A 25,176-nucleotide genomic window follows, 5' to 3' on the forward strand; every position below is an offset into this window, starting at 1 on the left:
GTTAGTTAATTTTGGCTGGACTGTAGGAATCTTTTATAATGATTTCAGGCATAAACATTGACAATTGTAGTAATATCAGGTATTTTGTTTTTATTTTTTATTTTATAAATATAACATACTTAATGGTATGTTATTTAAACATATAAAATGTATACAGACTTGACACGATCAGATTAATCACAACCTAAAATCAGGTGGTGTCAAAAATCTGCATAATCGATAGGCATTTATGACTAGATGTATGAATATGAAGGAAGCTAAGAGTGTATGCCTAGAGCAGTAATAATGCATCGGCGTGATGGTAATAGTAGAAGTAGAAGAAAAAACTGTTAATAAACACACACCCATTTAAATATAAATATATACACACGTTTACATATATATATATATATATATATATATATATATATATATATATATATATATATATATATATATATATATATATATATATATATATACGTATACATAATTTACAATCATTTAACGTTATACGCAAAATAGAAATTGTAGATACAAATTCGATTTCTTAACGAAACAACGTTAACTAAATAAAAATTACTCTCTGAAAATCAAATTAATTTTTACGTTTTACAAGATTGATTAAAACAGACATTTTAAGCCGCAAATGTGGTAAAAGACTCCATTGAAATTAATAAACATTAAAATAAGGTCAATATAACACTGCTTTTGTACTACATATCGCTCACTCCTTTCAAGAACGTCATAAATCATAATACTTGATTTTTCAGCAGAACGTTTTTAAAGTTTAAAAATATAATTCAATGTTTTAAAAATAAATATCAAGTCACTTATCGAACTTTTTACTGTGCAACAGATCTTTTTATGTAAAACCTGAAGGTTTTTTTTCCATTTGAAAAATATTTCGTTTATTTAAAAAAAACAATTAAACAATACCCTTTCTTCAAAATGCAAAAACAACACTTTCTGCCCTGTAGCGGGTAAATATTAAATTAAAAATATGCCGCTTTTGCTGGGATAAAGTACATTTTATGGGCATTTTCTGGACACGCACAACTGAAAATTGACGATTTTTGACTTATGACGTTCTTGAAAGGAGTGAGTGATATGTACTACCCATGCAAAATTGGGTATGGATAAAGGGAAGAAAAAGAAGATGAACCTGTGATACGATAGTATTAAATGTAACGCTTCTTACAAAAAATAATAATTTGAGTTGAAGTAGTCTCAATGCTTTATACATCTTGAACCGAAGCATTGACTTCTCGGGTGAACTTGTCTATAAAATATACATTAAAAAGTTGACTCAGCGTATAAAAGCCTTACTTCGCAATGTTGCTAAGATCACAGTTAATATACCAGTGGCCACTGCTACGAGAATCTTGTAGCTTAGTTGAGATTTTTATCATATACTAAACCTACCTGACTCGAAGCATTAAATATTGTATTTCATGATGAGTAAAATGCTATTTATTTATTTACTAAAGTTCTTGTAATGAATGTATGTACAACATTTTGAGTGTGTCCAAATACTTGTTCATAAAATCTGGATTATCTCCAATCACAGGAGTTATTTTCTAGTGAAGTTCTAGTGATTGAAGAACAAGGTTTCGAAATTGGTTCATATATTTAGAACTTCTAAGAATTTGAGTAGTGTGGTTGTCAATAATGGGTAGAATTGGTGAATGTGACACGTGTGTAAAGTGATCACTTAAATCAGCCTATGACGGTCGTTAGCCCCCTAAATGCCTAGACTTCCATATTCTTCTTCATCTTTGATGAGATGTCAAAAAATAATATGAATGTATGTAAATTGTTAAACTTATTGTTTTGAGGGATTTTTTTTTATTTAAGTAGGACTTGGTAAATACCACTAATTCCACTTGTTTTACTTGGTAAATAGTGGTATTTGCCAAGTAAAACTTCAATAAAAATGGATGTATATATATTACTACAAAGCGACTAGAGAATAAAATAATGAAACAACCAAAAATAAACGTTATAAATGTACGTTCAAGGTTTGTACCTTATACAGCTGATTAAAGTTAGTAAATTCTAACTAAATAACTAACTTACCATAAAGTCGGTTCCCCGTTAAGGTAGGCGGAGAGTATAGAGCGCCACACTAATCTAACTTTGCAAATCAATCCTCCCCTTTCTCACATTCATACATCTTTTCATACATTTCCGACGATTATGCCGACTCCTGACCTGACCACTTTCAAGAATATCAATTACTTGATCATGCCAAGTTTCCTTGGTCTTCCTCTGCTTCTATTATAAACTATATTAACCTCATAACTTCGTTTTACTGTTCTTTCTTGAATCATACATAGTAAGTTCTTGCATCAGTATATAGTATATACTCGTAAGCATATTTGTAACATGTAAATGGCAACGTAAATTAATGAAAGCGAGGAAGACGAGGAGTAAGAATTTTACGTCTGTAAAAATGTTTTTTTTTCATTAAAAAATATGCCTCTAATATCATATATTCGTTTTTATGCATAAAAATTTCTGTTTTTTGTATAAAGTATAAAGCAGTACAGCGTGTTTGAATTTTAATACAATGTTTGATATTGATTAATTGTTCCTTTTGCTTACATTCCAGAGCGTTAAGGAATGTGTTCATCATTTATACAAGGAAATAGATAAATAATGCTGAAGTCATGATTTCTGCAGCCCATTTGTTAATAATCCGTTAAACCGGAAATGTACCTTCCTTCATAAATTTATGACTGACTGAAATTGATACCTCGACAATAATTAATCTCCTACTAAAATATCATCGAACCCGCGTGAGAAAACTACAAATCTTAGAATTTTATTTATTACAAAAAATCTGTATTTTTTTTATTTCCTCTATATCTTAGAATTACTTATCTTTTGTTTATAAATATCCTTCCTGGCTCCATCGTAACTTATCGTCTCTGTAGACAATTGGGGTCAGCTCTCCATGTCCTCAGATTGTAGGTCCTTCTATCATCAACAATGTCACCTAGGCCATGCCTTTAAATCATATTATTTTTCTGTAGCATCCATGAATTTTTTACTCTTATTTTAGATGTCTTTCGAAAAAAATCCATGATAATCGCCTTGTTTACAATGTGTTCATTATCTATTGTACATAAAGTAAATAAACTAAATATTTTTTAAATGGAGAAAAAATCTTCAGGTTTTACCTAAAAAGATATGTTAGACGGTAAAAAGTTCAATAAGTGGCTTGACATTTATTTTTAATACATTGTGTTATATTTTTAAACTTTAAAAACGTTCTCCTGAAAAATCAAGAATTTGATTTATGACGTTCTTGAAAGGAGTGAGCGATATGTACCTACAGAGATATGAAGTTTATGATAAATTTACAGATATATGACGATTTCTTAAAAATTTGTTTATTTTCTTGAAACATTGAATTTTATAAAATGTAAATTGTTAATTTTGTAAACGAAATATAGCAACATGAATATATTCTACAATGTAACATGAAGTTAAATATCTCAAAATATTAAATATATGTTTTATATTTAATATTACGAGTTTCGCGTGCCATCTGTTGGAAAGCCACACAAACACTTAAAAAATTTCTTCTTATGATATACGGGCGTCTTTAGAATGTGCTGAGAAAGGCATCTGAGGCGGTTATAAAATGGTTGTAATCTTATTTCAAATCGAGATCTGTTCCCGGGGGAAGTGGAGTGCTGATGATCACTTGTTTTCTCGCAATATTTTGTATTTTTTCCCTTACGTTTTATGTCTTTTTGACGACTTTGGTTCTTGGAACGGTACCGGAGAGCTAGGGGGCCCCATATTGCAATGTCTGCACGTATGCGACTGCAAGTATCCCTCGTTCGGAAAGAATTCGATTAGAGCGATGGAGAGTAATTAATCTCCGCGTCCTATCATTAAGGATTCCTCGCTATGTCACCCGCCTTTTCGTGGAATTGTCGTCGCGATTTACGACCGACGCCGCGGACATTCCTAGCGCGGGCAGAGACGCGGGAAAGAGCGGCGGAACCTGCGCGCGCAGATGCCAGCCGGATAACTGTCCAGGGCTGCCATAACGCGGACACGCCAAAGCGCGGTAGCGAGTACCTACCCGGTAGCGAGGCAACTTTTTTCAACTCATTCAAATTCATTCAAACCCTTATCCGCACCCCAATGGTGCATAGGGCACTGCATTATATAAACGCAGTGTTATCTTGATCGTTAACACACGAAGGAAAGTTGATCAGCTTCAAGTACCAGGGTGATATTGAATAAATATGAGAGTGAAAAAATCACTTATATTTATTTGACCCTCCCCTGGGAATCGAACCCAGGACCTCCAGAACGGTAGCCGAGCGTGCTGACCATTACACTACGACGGCGAAGAAACACACAGAAAACTTGCAATTATTTTATGTTAACATAGTCTCAGTGCTAATTTAGTGTCATCCATAGAAACGTAACCTCACCAGATGTGAATTTTATTTCGAACGTTCGTTTGTATTTTCATTGACTCTAAAGTACAATTTAAATAAGTCAAAATATAAGAATTGATCACTGATAATTTTCACCGTATACAATTGATCAAAGTCGAATAACAGTAAAGATATTACGTTAACTACGTAGTATAACTATAAAATAAATAACATCTAAAAATTTATTTATTTTCAAATCAATATTTTCCTGATAATGCTGATTTATTGTTAATTTAAAAAATATGAAATCCGGAAGTAATGTTGAAGTTATCTAAACTACAAAGTTATCTATTCACCGCACCCTGTTCTAAAGACTGATAAAAACTTTCCACCCTTGAAAAAATGGCTTAATAACTGTTTTTAATTTTCAGATACGAGTAATTTGACAATCTCAAACATATCAGACATTTATATAATATGTCCAATCACTGGCGGTATCATTTTATTAGATCGATATTAGTATCCTTATCATTGCAAACTTTACAAAGCATCATCAGCTTTGATAATGATACAATTTGGTTTGTATGTTAGGGTAGTTATGTCTAAAGTCTCACAATGCTGGGAAACCCTATCATTCTATGGTTTTAAACAGTGTTCCGTCAATACATGTAAGCCTAAAACTCCCTTAGTTAAAATTGGAAAATAAGAACGTTTGGAATCATTTTAGAAATAGTTATTTTTTTAACCTTTATCCATTTATCTTTCATAGGCCTTGAAAATATCTGATTAACCTTCCATATAAAAAGTACTTACTCATTCGTTGAATAGGTGGCAAATAAGTACCTATTTGGTAGCCAGTAGGTACCTACCTGGTGACAAGTGCCATCTCGGGGTGTGCTATGCGCTATGCTCGATTTATCTTAAGATCTATTTGATAATTAGTCTGAGTAGATGCTGGAAAAGGAAGACCATTACAAACAGGCTGGTACTTGTACCATTCTATTATGGAGACACAGTTAACGCCTAAATAAGGCTAAACTCGTACAGTAATGCGACAACGTAAATTTCAGAATCAATCAATGCCTTTGTCTAAAAAATATGTTTTCTCTTGAATTTCTAAAAAATAAAGCAGTCAAAACAATTGTTACGGATAGGGTGAAACAGATGATCTGTCTCATTTCTTTTGATTGAAAAGGCTATATGGCAGAAAATAATAATAAGTAACTAAAATGTAGATAAAAAAATATTTGAGAATGGTGAATTTCAAGTAAATAGGAACGTAATAATAACCTATATCGAAACGTCTATCATTTTTATACGAAAGAGAGAATCTACGACTAATATTTGAAGTATTATTTGGCTGGCTTTAAATGACCACTTTATTTATTTGTGATCACCATTATGTATGTTATAGAACATCCGTGTTGCATTATTTAAATTATTGTTGTTAATAGATTACTTTCGTATGTTAGTTGAAATTTTGATAGATGTGGAATTTTGGTTGACGGTAGTACTAAGAGTTGAGAATTTGTGAAATAGATAGCTTTTTCAATGGGAAAAAGTTGAGATTTATTTTGAATTGGTTAAAGTGTATTTTTTCAAGTTTAATCCAGTGTATGATGATATGTGATTTACTTCATATAAATCACTTAAAATTGTATTTTTTGTGATCCAGAGAGAAAACCATAAATGTTTTATAATCACAATACCAAACTTCATACCACGATAAAAATATGTAACACAAATATTAAAATGAAAACATTATTTACATACTTTTGTATAATTTTAATATGTAAGTTTCCATGTGGCTAATATGAATATTTGCAGCTTTTTGTATGTTTATATCACGTTCAGACACCATAAAATTACGCACAGAACTGGATTGTTTTAATCAAATGTAAAATGGCGTACGCGTCTAAAAATAACCATTCATAATCAGTAATAAGTGCCAGTCGGTGTTTGATTTATGGCAACAAAAAAAACTTAATTAAAAATCAATTTCGATCAACTTGTTATATAGCCATTTGCTTTACCTCCTATTTCTAATGAAGATCTAATTCACGTTTTCTCATTTGCTCCCATATCAAATTCGAGTATAAGGGAGATAACGTTATCCAGGGGTGATCAATTTTTGACTGGAGGGATGCTTTTAAAATTATTTATGCCTGAAAATACTTAATATAATCTAAAATACTTGATTATCACCAAAAAGCATATACCTGAAATTGTATTGTAAACACTTAACAGTCAAAGAATATGGAAGTCTGGGCATTTACGGGGCTGACGACCGTCATAGGATGGTTTAAGTGATCACTTTACATACGTGTAACATTCACCAATTCTACCAATTATTGACAATCACGTTACTCTAATTCTTGGAAATTCTATACTTTTATATGAACAAATTTTGAAACATTATTCTTGAATCACTAGAACTTCATAAGAGGCATCTATTGGTGAGAGGAAAAGAAGCTTATTATTAAGCAGAAACTCTTTTGTTAGTGTCAAATTGATGAGATTTAAAAAAATAATATGAAAATAACTCCTGTAATTGGAGATAATCCAGATTTTGTGAAGTATTTGGACACACTCAAAATGTTGTAACAGTCAAACATTATTTAATGATTTTTTGTTTGTTTTAATTTTATGTTGTTGACTTGGTCTTTCTTCTTCTGTGCGTGTCATATCACGTTTCCCTGACGTCAACTATCACTTGAGAGTAATTCTCCTTGTCGTGGGCAGCTCTAAACAGCGTCTCGACGGTCCTGAACCCTCGTATATTCCGGACCCAGCTGCCTTCTGCCCATACCTTGTCGATCCTCTATTTTGCCTTTTATGATTTTAGGTGCAATGGCTTGTACTTATCTCTTTTAAGTATATAACTCAGATATGATACCTTCCAAACCTTTATATCAGTCAGCAACTATTTCCTCCTCTTGATGTTTGGAGCACATTTTTATAAACTTAGTATTAGAGTTTATTTATTCTTTGTCGTCCTTAAAAAATAAATATCGACAAAAATAAATAAATATCGATAAACATTTTTTGTGAAAACGTTCATAGAAGTTGTTGTCTTCTTCGTCACTTTGGTCGTGAAACTCTAAGGAAGTGACGATATTGACAAACGTCTGATTCGACCTGATCCTATTTTTTTCTCTTATTCTTCTCTATCTTTCATTTTGATAACATCTTCGTAATAAGAATTTCTTTCGAATATATTTTTTAAATTTATTCGTTTTTATATCTTTAAAAATAATAATAATAACCCTTATCCGCACCCCAATGGTGCATAGGGCACTGCGTCATATAAACGCAGTGTTATCTTGATCGTTTACACAAGAAGGAAAGGTGATCAGCCCTCCGCTTCAGGTACCAGTCCAGGGTAATATTGAATAAATATTACAGTGAAAAAATCACTTATGTTTATTTTACCCCACTTGGGAATCGAACCCAGGACCTCCAGAACGGTAGCCGAGCATGCTGACCATTACACTACGGAGGCGGACCTCTTTATATCTTTAGAATAGAGAATTACACTGGGATCAAATCGAGATCATTTAAAGTTTGAGATAATTAAACAAATATCTCCTTCATCCCCACTTCATATTTTATAATATTCTCTTTCTTTAACATTAAAAATATCCAGAAAAGAGAGGAAAATACATAAATCCTTCAAAAGATACGGGCCACAGTTTGCACAGGCCTGGCATAGTCCGATCGTTCATATTGGTCGCAGCTCACATGACGTAACACCTAATTTAATATCTCAAGCACTAGGTTTTATTAACTCTTAACACAAAATGGAAACTGGTTTAATGCTTTGCCGATGAATGAACGTCTACGAAATTTCAGTCACAATATTGTTTTGTTTTTATCTTTTTACGACCAGTGTTCAGCCAATGTGCTAAAAGTGTTAAAAAAATACATATTGATATATTAGCTAGTTATTTTCTCTTGGCTGACTCACCAGTTTGCGTCAATCATAAAATGTTGGTATTTATGGCGGGAGGTATTTGAGTGTATTTATATGGTGCGTAATCGATCGATGATTTCAATTTCGAGGTTGTCTTATTGTGCTGTTCAGACAACTCCATTGGAAAATTGTTTTGGATGCTGTCTTGACGAATCTAATTGCATTTTTTTCTTTTAAAAAAATGCATATTTTTCAATTTATTTATTGACATGTAAAAAATATTTCGGGTCATTGACAATAGCTAGTCAGAATTTTAAATAATTTTTTAAGATATTTTAAATAAGTGTTATAAAATTTCACTTATTAGAGATTGATAAAAAGCAGTTATTTAACCATATTATAATCAAATACACAATATTCAAGTTAGCTCTAGATAAAAGGTTTCATTAAGGTTACAAAGTATTATATCAAATAATACTTTTATTAGAATCCTTGGATTTATAATAAAATATAAAATTTACAAAAAAACTATAAATTAATTAGAATAAACTATAAAAACGAAGAAAGACAAACCGAGGAAAGCTTAGCATATAAATCAAGTTGTTGTGGTATTAATTTAATGATTAATTAAATGAAGGTGATCAGTCTAGTATGCCAAAATCGCAGATATAGGAGTGGAATACGAGTATGAAATACTTAAGTAAGGAGTTAAAGTGTGAATGGTATTTTTTTAGGTAAAAGAAAAAAATGAAGAAGTTATTTAAGTTAGAAAAAAGATAAAAGCGTATTTTTGGATATTAAGGGAGTACTCGCAAACCCAAAATTCAGTACGCGATCGGCTGTGTAAAAAGCCACACGTGTTTTTATGCACACTTTTTAAAGAATATACTGTACTCGTTTATTGGAATAAATTTTTTTTAAATATTTATTTAAATGAAACTTTTTAAAATTCCTTACCTTTCAATAACTAATTTTTTTTTTATTACAAAAAATGGTGTTTTAAACAAAAATATAATTACCTTAAATGTAACCTGAGTTTCAAAAACATTAAGTTGCAGACTATTGAATCTCTAACCATATTTTTTTCAAATTCATAATAAGTTTAATGAATTTAAAAAAAATGAAATTGAAAATATTATATTTAAGTATAAAATAATGTAAGAAATTATATTTAAACATAATTATTGATACAAAATTATATTTTTACTTGTTATACGTTTGATGTTTACCATGTATTTATTGAAAGGGGTAATAAAATATGCAATTTAAATCCGTAACGCTTTCATTAATGCCTGTGTTTAACTTGTCCCTCATGCTGTTAAACATCGTTAGGTCGACAATGTTTCAATCGATTCTAACCATAGGATACATGCATACTCTAAGCAGTATCTTAACCATGATATTATGTGGGTGGCAGACCAACCCATAAACATTGACAGATTTATGAAGGTTTTGGAACATGTGCATCCTCTTGTTCAACCAATGATAATTATTTTTACACAATCATTACTATCTTTATGAGTATTTCAAATACTTAAATGTAGTCAGGTCAAGCGTCGGACTAATCGGCGTGTATGTATGAGAAGATGTATAATTTATAATTTTTAATATAATTTTTAACATAATTTTTATATTTATTTCTTTAATAAGCTTATATTACACTAATATAAACTATTATTTATACTTAATTTACATCATATATCGCTCACTCCTTTCAAGAACGTCATAAATCAAAATACTTGATTTCTCAGGAGAACGATTTTAAAGTTTAAAAATACAACACAATGTGTTAAAAATAAATATCAAGCCACTTATTGAACTTTTTACTGTGCATCAGATCTTTTTAGGTAAAACCTGAAGGTTTTTTCTACATTTGAAAAATATTTAATATATTTATAAAAACAATTAAACAATACATTTTCTTCAAAGAACAAAAACAACATTTTCTGCCCTGTAGCGGGTAAATATTAAGTTAAAAATATGCCTCTTTTGGTGGGATATAGTACATTTTCTGGGCATTCTGAAAACATGCACAACTGAAAATTGACGATTTTTGATTTATGACGTTCTTGAAAGGAGTGAGCGATATATGTTTACATCTTTTAACAGTACACAAAACATTTATTTTAAAATTCTTTGAGACTCTTTTCATTCTTCATACATTCAGGCATCTCTAGTCTAGTGATTCAAGGACAACGTTTTGAAATTGGTTCACATATGTATATAGAACTTCCAAGAATTTGAGTAGTGTGGTTGTCAATAATGGGTAGAATTGGTGAACGTTACACCTGTGTAAAGTGATCACTCAAATCAGCTTATGACGGTCGTCAGCCCTGTAAATGCCCAGACTTCCACATTCTTCTTCATCTTTGATGAGATGTCAAAAATTAATCTGTAGATAATTCGTAGACGAAAGTATATTAATATAAATATATATGTATAAGTATATGTACATACACACATAAAGCTTTAAATGCAGTTATTTGTATAACAACAAAGTATCTTTTTAATTCATTTATGAGTACGCTTTGTCTCATATGCCATTAAAATTTAAGAGTTTCCTTATCGACTCGTGACAAAAGCGGCCATCTTTGGTGAGGTAACTTTCTTCAAAGGACTTGTTGAGTTATTGTATGATCGTTGTTCCAGATATCATCCTGCGGAGGAGAGTTATGGCCTTTGGAGAGGCCAGAAGGGATGCCTGTCATCCAGTCCCTGGAGGTCATGTGCGGAAAGGATCACATGGATGTGCATCTTTCTTTTTCACACCCTTTCGAAGGAATCGTCTCATCAAAGGGTAACTAACCTAATATTATTTTTATTGTTATTTTAGAGGCTTGCCCGCAGGTAGGATAGTAATAATTGGGAAGATAAATGTAAAAAATACATCACAAATACCCAGACATGTTGAAAATAAATCTTTCTTCAATTTATTTAGCAATTGGTGGGAATCAAATCCGCGACGCCAGGTTCGCAGTCAAGCGTCTACCCAACTACGCCACGGTGCTTGTCTTTGATTTACGCCGGTCGTTGATTCGGCATTAAGTTTGAAGAATGATATATTGATTATTTTAAAATTAAACCCTTATTATAGTACCACTTAAGAATTTTATTTCATTACACACGACTTGTTTTCATCGACAGGTGATTACTAAAACAAAAATTAATGTCAGTTTTAGAAATCACTTGTCGATAAAAACAATTGTGGTTTTCGAATTTAGTCGTGTGTAATGAAATAAAAGTCAAGAAGTGGTATTATACATTTGTTTGATTTTTCAAATAATTAAATATTATATTTGTCTCGTTTTACACACCAACATACGATGAAATACAAAAAAACCCATCATTTTTATTTTAACTGAATATTCTCTTTGTAAGAAAGTTACAGCATACTAGTAAATGTAAAAGATAACTTTGCATTTTGAAATCAACACAAAAATGTATGATTATTTACTGATATAGTAAAACCAATTTCACCTTCATTGATAAATGTATTAAACCTTTCATTATATTTTCTTCCTCAATTTATTTTTTCGTTTATTTATGCCCAAATCTAATTAAAAAAAAGTGTTTAAAATTAAAAAAAGGAGATTCATGGCGATTGCCTGGTTCTCAATATGTGGTATTCTGCATCCTATGTGCTTTTACCGTCTTAATTGCATTTCCTTTATCTTAACAACCATCTATATGAAACAAATATTGGTCATTAAGTGAGAACTGACTAACGATTTGAAGATATTGACCCTTACTGTTTCCAGCTGTTAGTCTATTTCCAAATAATGTTACCCAATTCTCTTGTTTCCAGCAAAAATATTATAAATTTAATTTTTCATTAAACTGACAGTGCGAACCGTTTTATCATAATCGTAAACTGGAGTGAATTAATTAGCCGAGTACAATACATTTTTCATTGTGTGAGTAATTAATTAAACATGATTTATATATTTTTAAATATATTTATACACAAGTATTCAAGTGCAGTCATAAAACAAACAATGCTTGATAGCTCATTGAATTATTTTACATTAACTAATGAGATCATCTCATTGTTCACATTAAAAATTATGACTTAATATTAATTCGATGCGATTAACTTGTTTAAATAAGATAACTAATTAAGAACGATCATTGAATTTTATTTGTTTTTAACGAAATGTTTAAAATTTTGCGTAAATATGTTAACGATATGTTCAAAGTATTTTCGGTGTGTTCTACTTTTTTATTACAAATTCTGGATTTTGCTCTATTTAAGAGATTTAATATAATGAATATTTATTAATATAATTAATATTAATAATATTTCAACATACTAGTAGACGAATTAGAAAATAGAGGCCTGAGCATTTAAAGGAATTACGACCTTCTATAGGCTAGTTTAAGAGATCACTTTATACACGTAACTCAATATAAAATCTTCACATTGATTTATTACTTAAATGAATAATCAACAAAAAAAATATTTGAAATTTTTTTTAAACACACAGATATTTTGTGTTGATTTTAAAGGTATTTGTGTAAATACAATGAATTGTAAACATATTTTATAACCATAGAATGCAAAATGTAATTTCATTCTTTTGCATACCATATTGTTCACTCTTTTCAAGAACGTCATAAATCAAAAAACTTGATTTTTCAGGAGAACGTTTTTAAAGTTTAAAAATATAATACAATGTATTAAAAATAAATATCAAGCCGCTCATTGAACTTTTTATTGTGCAACAGATCTTTTTAGGGTAAACCTGAAGGTTTTTTCTCCATTTGAAAAATATTTAGTATATTTAAAAAAATGACTAAACAATACCTTTTCTTCAAAATGCAAAAACAGCACTTTCTGCCCTGTAGTGGGTAAATATTAAGTTAAAAAATATGCCGCTTTTGCTGGGATATAGTACATTTTCTGGGCATTCCGAAAACACGCACAACTGAAAATTGATGATTTTTCATTTATGACGTTCTTGAAAGGAGTGAGCGATATATGTATGGATGTTAAATGTCTCTAGAGGTTTTTAATTACTTTTTCCTGATACTTATCACATCCCTTTACTGCGTTTTAGTGACATGCATTTAACATTATCGATTTCAAAACACGTCAAATGGATTGAAAATTACTGAAGCCAAAGGCAAAGGTTGTAAAATGTAATCTTTATAGCCAGATAAACCTATTTTTCTATGCTAATGACCCCAATATCGGTTAAGATAAAACGCAATAATATATTTTTATAGCTCTAAAAAGGTATATTAGCCAGATGTTTCTATATTTCACTAGCACTAAGCCCTTTTTAATTACTTAAAAAAATTACTATAGAATTGCAATTGTAAAGCTTAATTCATCAGACTTAAATTTGTCTTGTGTTAAGTCTGTCAAAAAATTGTAAAAAAGAAGAGATCATTTTACATGTAACATAAATATTTTATACATATTTATTGTATATATTTACAGTGACATGAGTTTTGTCCGCCTCCGTGGTGTGATGGTTTGCGAATTTAGCTGCCGTACTGGAGGTCCCGGGTTCGATTCCCAGGGGGGCGGGGTTGAAAATAAATATTAGTGATATTACACGCTAATGTTTAATTAATATTTTACCCTGAAGCGCAGGAGTGATTGCCTTGATTGCCTTGCCTTCGTGTAAGTAACGATTAAGATAACATTGCGTCAATACGATGCAGTGCCATATTCACCTTTGGGTGCGGGTAAGTGTTAGGAGAAAAATATTATGTTTAGGACTGAACACAAAGAAGTTACTGTAAAATTTTCAAATCTCAATATGTCCTCTTGAAAAAATATCCGATGAAACGAGTACTAAGTACGGGACATAAAGTAAGTGGAACAGTGAGGATTAAAAATATTTTTTAATGTGTGTTTGAATAAAAAAATCCATGTAAAATAAAATGAATATAAAGTTAAGTCTCAAATGAAATGTGTGAATAAAAAATACCGTTTATTTGAAGTAAGCTACAGTGAGATTCCACGAAAAGTCTTCACCAGCTCAAATGTAGAAGAAGTCACATTAATTTTATCGATGGACATAAATTTTAGAGTGTTGAGATGGTTAATAAAATATTCGGTGTTGATCTTCAGGTCAGCACGGTGACCCGAGGTGCGTGTACGTGCCCCCTTCTACTGGACAGACCTTCTTCTCATTCAGAATAGCGTATGCTCGCTGTGGAACTAAACCAGGTATGTTGTTACACCAATTAACTCCTAATATTTAACGTGTGAAATTATAACAGGTATGTTTTCACACATTTCAAATTCTAATATTCTAAATGTGGAACTTAACCAGGTATGTTGCTACACCAATCAACTCCTAATATTCAACGTGTGAAATTAAACCAGGTTTATTTTCACACATATCAAATTCTTATATTAAAAATGTTTAATTAAATCAGGTATGTTGCCACAACAATTAACTCCTAATACTCAACGTGTGAAATTATACCAGGTATTTTGTCAAACATATTAAATTCTAATATTCGAAATGTGAAATTAAACCAGGTATGTTGTCACACCAATAAACTCCTAATGTTCAAAGTTTAAAATTACACCAGGTATTTTGTACCACATGTGAATATCTGATATGCGAAATGTGAAATTAAATCAGGCACATTGTCACACATCGCTCACTCCTTTCAAGAACGTCATAAATCAAAAAACTTGATTTTTCAGGAGAACGTTTTTAAAGTTTAAAAATATAATACAATGTATTAAAAATAAATATCAAGCCACTTATTGAACTTTTTACTGTGCAACAGATCTTCTTAGGTAAAACCTGAAGGTTTTTTCTCCATTTGAAAAATATTTAGTATATTTTAAAAATTATAAAACTATACCTTTACTTAAAAATGCACAAACAACACCTTCTGTCCTGTAGCGGGTAAATATTAAGTTAAAAATATGCCTCTTTTGCTGGGATATAGTACATTTTCTGGACATTCCGAAAACATTCGATGTAAACTGAAAATTTTCGATTTTTGATTTATGACGTTCTTGAAAGGAGTGAGTGACATATCAAATTCTAATATTCAAAATATTGAACTAAACCAGGTATGTCGCTACACCAATTAACTCCTTATACTCAACGTGTGATATTATACCAGGTATTTTGTCAAACATATTAAATTCTAATATTCGAAATGCGAAATTAAACCAGGCATGTTGTCACACCAATAAACTCCTAATATTCAAAGATTGAAATTACATCAGGTATTTTGTACCACATATCAACTTCTGAAATACGAAATGTAAAATTAAATCAAGCACATTGTCACACGTATCAACTTCTGATATTCAGAGTATGAAACTTAACCGGGTATATTGTTTCGTTTATCGGTTTTCTTAACTCCTACTGTGAGATAAAACCAGGTAGGTGTGTTTCTAGAACAATTAACTCATAATATTCAAAGTGTGAAATTAAACCAGGTATATTGCTACACATTTCTACTTTTAATATTCAAAATGTGAAATTGAAACAGGCATATACGGACGAAAAAATCTCAGCAAGAATGTGTTGCTTTTTAAAGAACACGAGTTAATATTAACAAAAAATACCAGCGTGTAGATAAATATTGTATTAAACTGTGTCAAATTTCTATTTTAAATTAAATTCATAGTTGGCGTTGTACATTTTTGAAGAAATTGAAAGGAATTCTGATGAATATGAGAGTTATCGATCTCGTCATAGGAATGTACAATTCGCTTTGACGATATTATATTAATCCAACCGGAAAAAATGGAAAATAAAAAAAGGCTTCAAGTGGATTTTGTGTCAATCCCATGAGAATCCCGTTAACAAAGGTGTGTCGATGATTCAGCGGTAACTACACACGTATTTTGAGCAATCAGATGCCATTTTTCATCTAGTGGTCATCGGAATGGGTTTATTGACATTTGTCCGCGAAGATCACCCATTGGTCCATCTGTTTCGGAATTCACTAACAACGCTGGCAGAATACAGATTGAACTGTGTTTCTATTTGGTTAAATTGTTCCACTTACTTTTCGGTCCTATTTCGGATTATTGAAGCATTTCGAATCAGGGTTTTGATTATTACATACATCCTTTATTTATATTTGATATACCATAATATATCACAACCTTTTGAGTGTATCGAAATACTTGTTCACAAATCTGGATTATCTCCAATTACAGAAGTATTTTCCATATTATTTTTTGACATCTTATCAAATGATTATAATCAAGTGATTGTAATTCAGGATTCGGACCTCACATACAAAAAGAGTTTCTGCTCAATAAAAAGCATATTTTCATCTCACCAATTGATGTCTCTAGTGAAGTTCTATAAATTTGAGCCAATTTTGAAACATTGTTCTAAATTCAAGAACAATGTTTCCAAATTGGTTCATATATCATAGACATCTCAATATTGATGAAAAAGAATATGGAAGTCTGGGCATTTACGGGGCTTGCGACCTTCATAAACTGGTTTAATTTTACACACATGTAACATTCACAAATTCTACCCATGATTGACAACCACACTACTCAAATTATTGGAATTCCTATAAATATATTTGGTTCCATTTTGAAACATAGTGCTTTTATCACTAAAATTTCACTAGAGACACCTATTGGTGAGATGAAAGAAGCTTTTTATTGAGCAGAAATTCTTTAATTTGTATGTGAGGTCCGAATCCTGGATTATACATGAGAAAAGCCTGAAAATATCATTTTCATTTCAATAGCAAATAATTTGACCAGTTAATTTATTTACCACGTTTTGAGTGTGTCCAAATGGAGATAATCCAGATTTTTGTACAAGTATTTGCCCAGACTTCCATGTTCTTCTTCATCTATGTTGAGATGTCAAAAAACAAAGATAAAATTAGATACCGATGGCTACCCAGCTACTAATGGGTGGCCCATAACTGTAATGATCACCCGGCTTACGTTACGATTTTATCTTCCGAAATATACTTCCTTACACTTTATCTTCGTATAATCTTCCGCTATCTGTTTCAGACCTCCACGGGCAGTTCTATGAGAACACGGTGGTTGTGCAGTACGATAAGGATCTGCTAGAAGTTTGGGACGAAGCCAAGAGGCTGAGGTGTGAGTGGTTTAATGATTACGAGAAAACTGCCTCCAAGCCGCCAATGGTCATCGCAGATCTAGACGTCATACAACTCGACTTCAGAGGTAATTTTTTCCATAAGAAAATGAATTGTTCCCCTAAGATTTTTGGTATTTACAGGCATAAGTATAAGATTTTTAGAACTCGACCACTTCTTATCTTCCCTCCCAATTGTTAATATTTTAACAGTAAATATTTATGTGAGGAGATACATGAACATTGCACGAAGCCATGCATTTACTGAATTTAAGTAAAGTTGAATTATTCTTCACGTAAAAATATTCCGTGTAATATTTTTTCCGTGTAAGTTATGTTGTTGGTAAATGAATGTTTTTTTTTGTGAATATTAAAGTACATAAACTAAATAGTTATTTATTTTAAATAAAACGCATTGTGGCATTCTTTCTCTGTTCTTGAATGTTTTCCGCAGATACTTTGTGGCACATTTTATAAACTTTATATAATTAAATAACTTTTTTTAAACCATTTTTTATTAATACAATTTAAACTACCGGTTTTGACAAGAACCTTGTCATCATCATCATGGTTCATTTTAATTAAAAAACATTAAAAACATTAATGATACTAATAATAATAATAATAATAAAACCCTTATCCGCACCCCAATGGTGCATAGGGCACTGCATCATATAAACGCAGTGTTATCTTGATCGTTTACACATGAAGGAAAGGTGATCAGCCCTCCGCTTCAGGTACCAGTCCAGGGTAATATTGAATAAATATTACAGTGTAAAAATCACTTATATTTATTTTACCCCCCCTGGGAATCGAACCCGGGTCCTCCAGAACGGTAGCCGAGCGTGCTGACCATTACACTACGGAGGCAGACAAAACTAAGTTATTTAATTTTATAAAGTTTTTCTTTCTCTCTGTTTACCCCTGCAGGAGGCAGCGAGATGGTAAGTTAGATATATATATATTTAGTTAGTTGTATTTCATTAATTCTCAAGATTATGCTGTGTGCAAATGAGAAATAAAGGGATAAATTCGTTGTCATGACTAAACAATGTTCACTAAACAAAAGTGCCTTTGGAAAAAATCGATTGAACCTTTACCCTTTTTAAAGATACAATAAATTAAAATAGACGTTTTAAGTCTCAAATGTGGGAAAAGACCCCATTAAAAAGAATGACACAATGAAAAAATATGAATTGATGGTTGATTGTCGAAATGGTATTCGTGATACCATAATTTCTCCTAATTGCATTTTAATTTTCAATTTTAAGCTCAATTTATTATATCTGAACTATTAAGATGCATGCCATCGATACCGTGTGACTATGGACTTAGCAATAAACGGATAGATTGAGCAAGAGCGGTCGACTTTATAGTTTATTTGTAATAGTTACGATAATCATTAAAATGATAGAAATGGCTCTACTGATTAGTTCTTTAAGTAATATTTCTTGTGAGCTGAATATTTTTTTGTATCGGGGGTCTATCACAAACTTTTATTTGTTTTGCTTCGAGCGATTGAATAATGAAATAAATTAAAAACTAAAATGGGTTTGACCCCTTTTCAATTAAGTTAAACGTTTACTACTGACCCTTATTTACACTCAATGGTGCGTTGGGCACCGTTTCAAATTAAATGCAATCTTAAATTGATCGTTTATTTTATAAAGGCAATGTAAACAGTCCTACGCTTCAGGTGCCAGTCCAGGTAATAAACAAATATTAGTGTGAAAACAATATGTTTGAATGGTGATAAGAGGTAAAAATGCGCGGCTGAGATAAGCATAACTCATGAAATTAAGAAAGGTTTGTTGAGATGGTTCGGTCATGCGAATCGAATGAGTGAAGAAAAAATAGTAAAACAAATTTATGAGTCGAATATAGTTGGTACTAGAAGCAGAGGAAGACGGAATAATCAGCGGGTATGGTATGAGTAGATGCATGAATGTGGAAGAGTACCGAGTCAGCAATGACTTGCCTTATGTATGAAATCAGTTACTGACTCAATGTAAATCTGGCCTGACTACCAACTAACACAAAGAAGCATTTGTAATAATAAGACTTGAGAACAAACTTACATAATTTACAAGAAGACCCATATATATTCATATGGTTATATTGTCCGCCTGCGTAATGTAATGGTCAGCACGGAGGTGTCTACCGTTCTGGAGGTCTCGGGTTCGATTCCCAGGGGCAGTAAAATAAATATAAGTGATTTTTTTCACTGTAATATTTATTCAATATGACCATGGACTGGTACCTGAAGCGGAGGGCTGATCACCTTTCCTTCATGTGTAAACGATCAAGATAACTCTGCGTTTATATGACACAGTGCCCTATGCACCATTGGGGTGCGGATAAGGTTTTTTTTTATTATTATTAAATTACGTTATTTATATGTAGGTGTATAAATAATTAATTAATGTCATTCTCTCCTTGTCATCCATCGTTCACTTTGTGTAATACTACTTTAAATTACACAAAGTGAACGATGAATGATAAAAAGAGTGTTATATTACCATACCACAATGTTAACGATGCTTCAATGTACAAACTATTTCATGATTTTTTCAAATGTGTTTTATAAGTCATAGTAATAACATGTTATTGATGGGCTGTTTCAGGAGATAATGTGGATTGCTGGATGGAAATTCAGCATGGGAAAGGGCCATGGGCGCCTCCTGTTAGTGGAATCGTCCCGCTAGGATCAACTCTAACACTTGTGGTTGCTATCAACGATTACAGAGGTATAATAATTTATAATAATAAAATATTTTTTATCAATTAGTAATATAATTTAAAAATTCTTAGTTTCGTAAAATTAGTTAAGTCGGTAATGACGAAACCCAATCACTAGTAAAATAAAATAAAAGCTGGAAAAACTTAAGAGCTGTAGTTTTATCTTATTGAATATAGTTCCACTAAGAAATGTCAGTACAAAACCTAATAATAATAACCAGTTAAATGTTTTTTACTACTTCCTTCCTTGTTTCCATCTTTAAGTTTAAATATAAACTGATGAGAACGGACAAAATTTGATGAGATGAATTTGAGTAGTGTGGTTGTCAATAATGGGTAGAATTGGTGAATGTTATACGTGTGTAAAGTGATCACTTAAACCAGCCTATGACGGTCGTCAGCCCCGTAAATGCCCAGACTTCCATATTCTTCTTCATCTTTGATGAGATGTCAAAAAATAATATAAACTGATGATGTAAAGATAGCTTGCGAAACTAGTCCTTATAATAAAATGAACTCAAGTGGTAAAAAACAAGTGTTTATCTTTTACAATTTCATAAAGTCTTACCACAAAGTGAATGCTGACATAATAAACTAATAAATGATATTTCTAATTTAATTGTTTTCAACTTTCCTAAATATTCGTACAAACATACCATTATTCCATTTCATTTCTCAAAATGAAGCATGGTCCTTTTTTAATTGAATTTTTACTTGGTAAATACCACTATTTCTTAAAATGTAGTGTGACACGTGTTTCGATGCATTCCGCATTACTTTTTAACACCGTATCCCACCAAATATTTTTTTTTTATTGAAGTTAAATAGATTTAACACAAAGTAACTGCAGAATCGATGTATAAAATTATTGAAAAAAATACAATCTGAGCACAATCGGGTTTAAATGTCCGCTACGTTAATATACGTTTATATGTTACATTGAATTAATTTTTGATGGGCACATATGTTAGCCGATGGCCATGCAATCAACTGAAATAAATGCAATTAGAGTCCCGAGCTTTGTTTGCTTGATGGCTGCAAGCGGCAACTAAATCAGAATACTGGGACATAAAATATATTATAAATGAATTGAACATAAAACCATTCTATCGATAATTCCATTATGCTTTGTTTTATCATGTCCTCCTGGTATTAAATACTTAAATTTAAATTAATAACTATCATTTATTTGTTATTGCTGGCTGCATATATTGTATTTATAACTAGATTACAGAGCATAGCGTTGCTGTGCCTCAGTCTAGTTAATTGGAAAAGAAAGAAAGGAGAATAATATATTGTTTCAAAATATATTGTTTCAAAATTCTTCACCTTTGCTTTCCATTTTTCCTTTGTTTTCAAACTCCGCCCTTGACTAACCCCCTCCCCCTAACTTTCCACGTTCCTTATTTAATGAAAAAAATTATATTTTATATTTTAGTTATTTTTCAGACCTGAATGATGGAAGTCTAACTTTCGAAACATGTAGTCTTCAATAAAACTCAAGTGGTATAAAACAAATGTTTTCTTTAATCATTGTAACATGTCTTACCACAAAGTAAGATAAAAAAAGAAAAGAGAACATTCACATTTCTTTTATGTTTAATTCCACTTTGCCCTTAGGTAAACAACATTTTAGTTGTTGTCGAGAAGCACACTATCCACCATGATCATTGATTTCTTTGAAATGTATTGATTTTAAGTTCAAGCGATGGCGCTGCCATTGCGTTAATTTTTTTTTTACAAAAATAGGATTTTACAGGGAAAAATAAGAAACATACCAAACAAAATGTTATTACAGACAACAAAATCTGATGTTGATATTTAACATTTGTATGTTTTCTTGTTTTCAGGAGAATTTGACATGAGGGTGAAGTCCTGTGCTGCTTCAGACGGGGCAGGACATATAATAGACTTATCTGATGAAGCTGGTTGTGTCCTTAGACCAAAAATGATATCTAGGTAAAAAAGTGTAAAATAAGCCAAATAGAAATTTTAAAATGCTTCTTACCTTACGTTTTTCTCATTTATTTATTTTACATATGCTTCTGATGCCTATTTATTATACCTGTTTATTATTTTTATATTTTGCCATGTATTAGTTTTGGATATTTAAAAAAATCTTTTTTGTTACTTTATTATTTGTGTTCCACTTTTGTTAACCTAAATCCATGTCCCAAAATGAGAAGTAGAAATTACTCATCGGGAATATTATATGTACATATGACTCATGTATGTAATATGTTTAAAAAAAAAAAAATTAAATTCTACCTGGTAAATACAACTGTTTCTTAAAATCATAATTTAGCATCATAATCAAATTACCGTATAAATTGAATGTATCGAATGACTTGTCACTAATAATTTATAAAAATAGTGGTATTTACACAGTAAAATTTAAATAAAAGAGTTAAATAATACCATAACGTAACTGCTAATAAATTCACGAAAAAAATAGTCCGTCAAATCTAGATTTAATCTATGCTATTTTTTTTAATCAAAATTCAATTTATTTGGTAAATGACTTCCCCCTTATTTCCATGATTTACATGAAATAAGAATTAGCTTACGTTCCTTCTTTACCTTCAACGTCCCAAGGGCATAACTCACAAAATTCGGCTAAGCTTTACATACGGTGTTTGATAATAATGCTGAAAGCATCGAAACACGTCACAATAGATTCAAATAAATAAGTGGCATTTGAATTTCTTGAATGTTTTCCGCAGATAATTATAAACTTTATAAAATTATATTACTTTGTTTAAACCGCTTTTTTATTAAAACAATTTTACCTCAAATTTACAATCATCAGGGTTTACTTTAATTAAAAAACATTAAAATACCCTCACCAAAAACTTCCACACACTCCGTAAAAATCCTAAATGTTATTTTATATTTTTTAAATAACAACATTTTGGATTTATGCGGAGTGTGTAGAAGTTTTTGGTGACAGTATTTCAATGTTTTTTAATTAAAATAGACCCTGATGATGACAAGGTTCTTGTCGAAACCGGTAGGTTATATTGTATTAATAAAAGAGTGGTTTAAACAAAGTTTTATAATTTTATAAAGGCATTTGAATTATTTAACAAAAATCTTTTTTTTTTCTTTCCCCTAAGGTTTTTGAAGGCTAAAGCTGCTGACGATCGAGCGTCCGTTATAACGTACGCGTTCTTCCACGCATTCAAGTTCCCTGACGCCCTCTCGGTCCACATCAAGTGCAAAGTAGAGATCTGCAGACACGGCTGCCTGGAACACTGTCAACTTCCTGGCCAAGGATCATTGCTGGAGAGAAAGGACGATTCGGATCATGCAGACACTCATCACCATAGGTACTACTACCAACTGATGACAAGTGAAGAGGCTACGTGGTTTCCTCCCAGCAATGAGCAAATGCTGTGAAGTTCCTGATTGGCCCACACTAGATTATCCCTCCTGTTCCCAACACAGATTCAAATAAAAACATATTTAATTAGCTAGAAGAAACAAAAATCCACTTAAAGATCTATAAACCTTGAACATAATCAGCAAGGTAAATAATAAATGAAATTCCCATCCAAAAAAAAGTAAAAAGGCTAGCTATTTCTATGTAGGTCAGAATTTTGAGAAACGTGAATTTTATTTAGAAACTAGGTCACAATGATTTATTTCTTGTGTGGAGTGAAGAGGGTAGGTCGGTTCCACGTACGCTAAATATTAAGATACACGAATTTAATTTTGGATACTTCATCGCAATGATCAATTTCTTGTGACAAGTGAAGAGGCTAGCTATTCCCATATAGGCCAAAATATTGAGAAACGTGAATTTCGTTTACGAAACTTGGTCACAGTAATCAATTTCTTTTGACAAGTGAAGAGGCTTGCTATTCACACGTAGACCAACATATTGAGATACGTGAATTTCATTTAGGAAATTTGGTTACAATGATCAATTCCTTCCTAAGGGAGAAAGAAGGGGATTCATTTTATGTCATTAATTTTATTAAATACAAAACTGGGTTCTCGGTCTAAATCAAATAATATTCCGATTCTTATAAATTAATTAACTTCACAGCTATCTGATAGTTACGCAGTATAATCGATATAGATCTGTGCTGTACCTACAGTCTTCCCATATGACCGTAGACTAAAACGGTCTTAGTGAAGTTTTATTTTTTAGGGGAAAACATTTATTTGTGCTTAAAAACGTGCTCACAGTTATTGGTTTGGAGAAGGAAAATTTAGTGTAAATTTATTTTAATTTTTTTTTCTCACATAAATTTTAACATATTTATTGTTTTTCTCACATTTTTTTTTATTTCACATCAAATATTTTTTCCTCATTATCCTTGGTACCTTGGTGTGCATAAAGAATTCGTGAATCATTAAAATATCAGATATTTTTTCAATGGCGGAATGGTGATCGGTACACAAGTATATAAAGTGATCCGAATTCGAGATCGCAAGCCCTGAGTTGCTCAGACTTCCATCTTCTTTAACATAAAAACGATAGATGTTTTATCCCAAGTTGAGACACTTCAAAATTCTACGTAAAATCTCATTTCACTCTCTCATTTCAATACAGAATGCAAAGTGTTAAGAAAATAAAAGGCAAAACTATGAAATTGAATAACGATAGGTTACAGAATTCATGACGTAGTCAGAAAATATTTACACACCCGTCAGCATTTATCAATTCAGCATTCGAAAGAAACTTACAACCTCCTTAGAATTGCTCTTTGTCTTTGGAGATTATTTTCCACGAAGATAAGTTTCTGTTAAGCATCGATTGTTGATACGGTGTCCATCTTACAACCTGTTCCCGCTAAGGTGTATTAAAGCTTTTGTTTGGGCGTACATTTTGTACATAAATTTTGATTCCAGAAGTGACTTATAGCGTGGAAATCGCCTACAGGCAGCAAACGCTTCATTGTGTTACAAAATTGCTTTGTTGTATAGTATGAAGGGTTAATGGACCAACGTTAGTTCTAGTAGATTCCGTTTTACGTTTCTTTTTAATTGATTCACGAGTCAAAACCGCCAAAGAGGGTCTTTCACATATTTGTAAATGTAAATTTAAGTATTTAAAAAA

General features: G+C 31.4%; 1 protein-coding gene across 1 annotated transcript in view; it reads left to right on the forward strand.

Annotated features, from left to right (window-relative positions):
* m (zona pellucida domain-containing protein miniature) overlaps positions 1–25,176 on the forward strand; it is an 86,040-nt gene that overhangs the window by 56,960 nt on the left and 3,904 nt on the right. The window contains exons 3-8 of the mRNA XM_088257382.1: positions 10,948–11,095; positions 14,381–14,479; positions 17,282–17,458; positions 19,994–20,116; positions 21,959–22,067; positions 23,225–23,437. Coding sequence (XP_088113508.1) covers positions 10,948–11,095; positions 14,381–14,479; positions 17,282–17,458; positions 19,994–20,116; positions 21,959–22,067; positions 23,225–23,437 — 869 coding nt within the window. The remainder of the gene's footprint in view (positions 1–10,947; positions 11,096–14,380; positions 14,480–17,281; positions 17,459–19,993; positions 20,117–21,958; positions 22,068–23,224; positions 23,438–25,176) is intronic.

Source organism: Brachycentrus maculatus, unplaced genomic scaffold, assembly GCF_059751285.1.
Source record: "Brachycentrus maculatus isolate JH-2025_06_01 unplaced genomic scaffold, ASM5975128v1 h1tg000081l, whole genome shotgun sequence".
Lineage (NCBI taxonomy): Eukaryota > Metazoa > Arthropoda > Insecta > Trichoptera > Brachycentridae > Brachycentrus > Brachycentrus maculatus.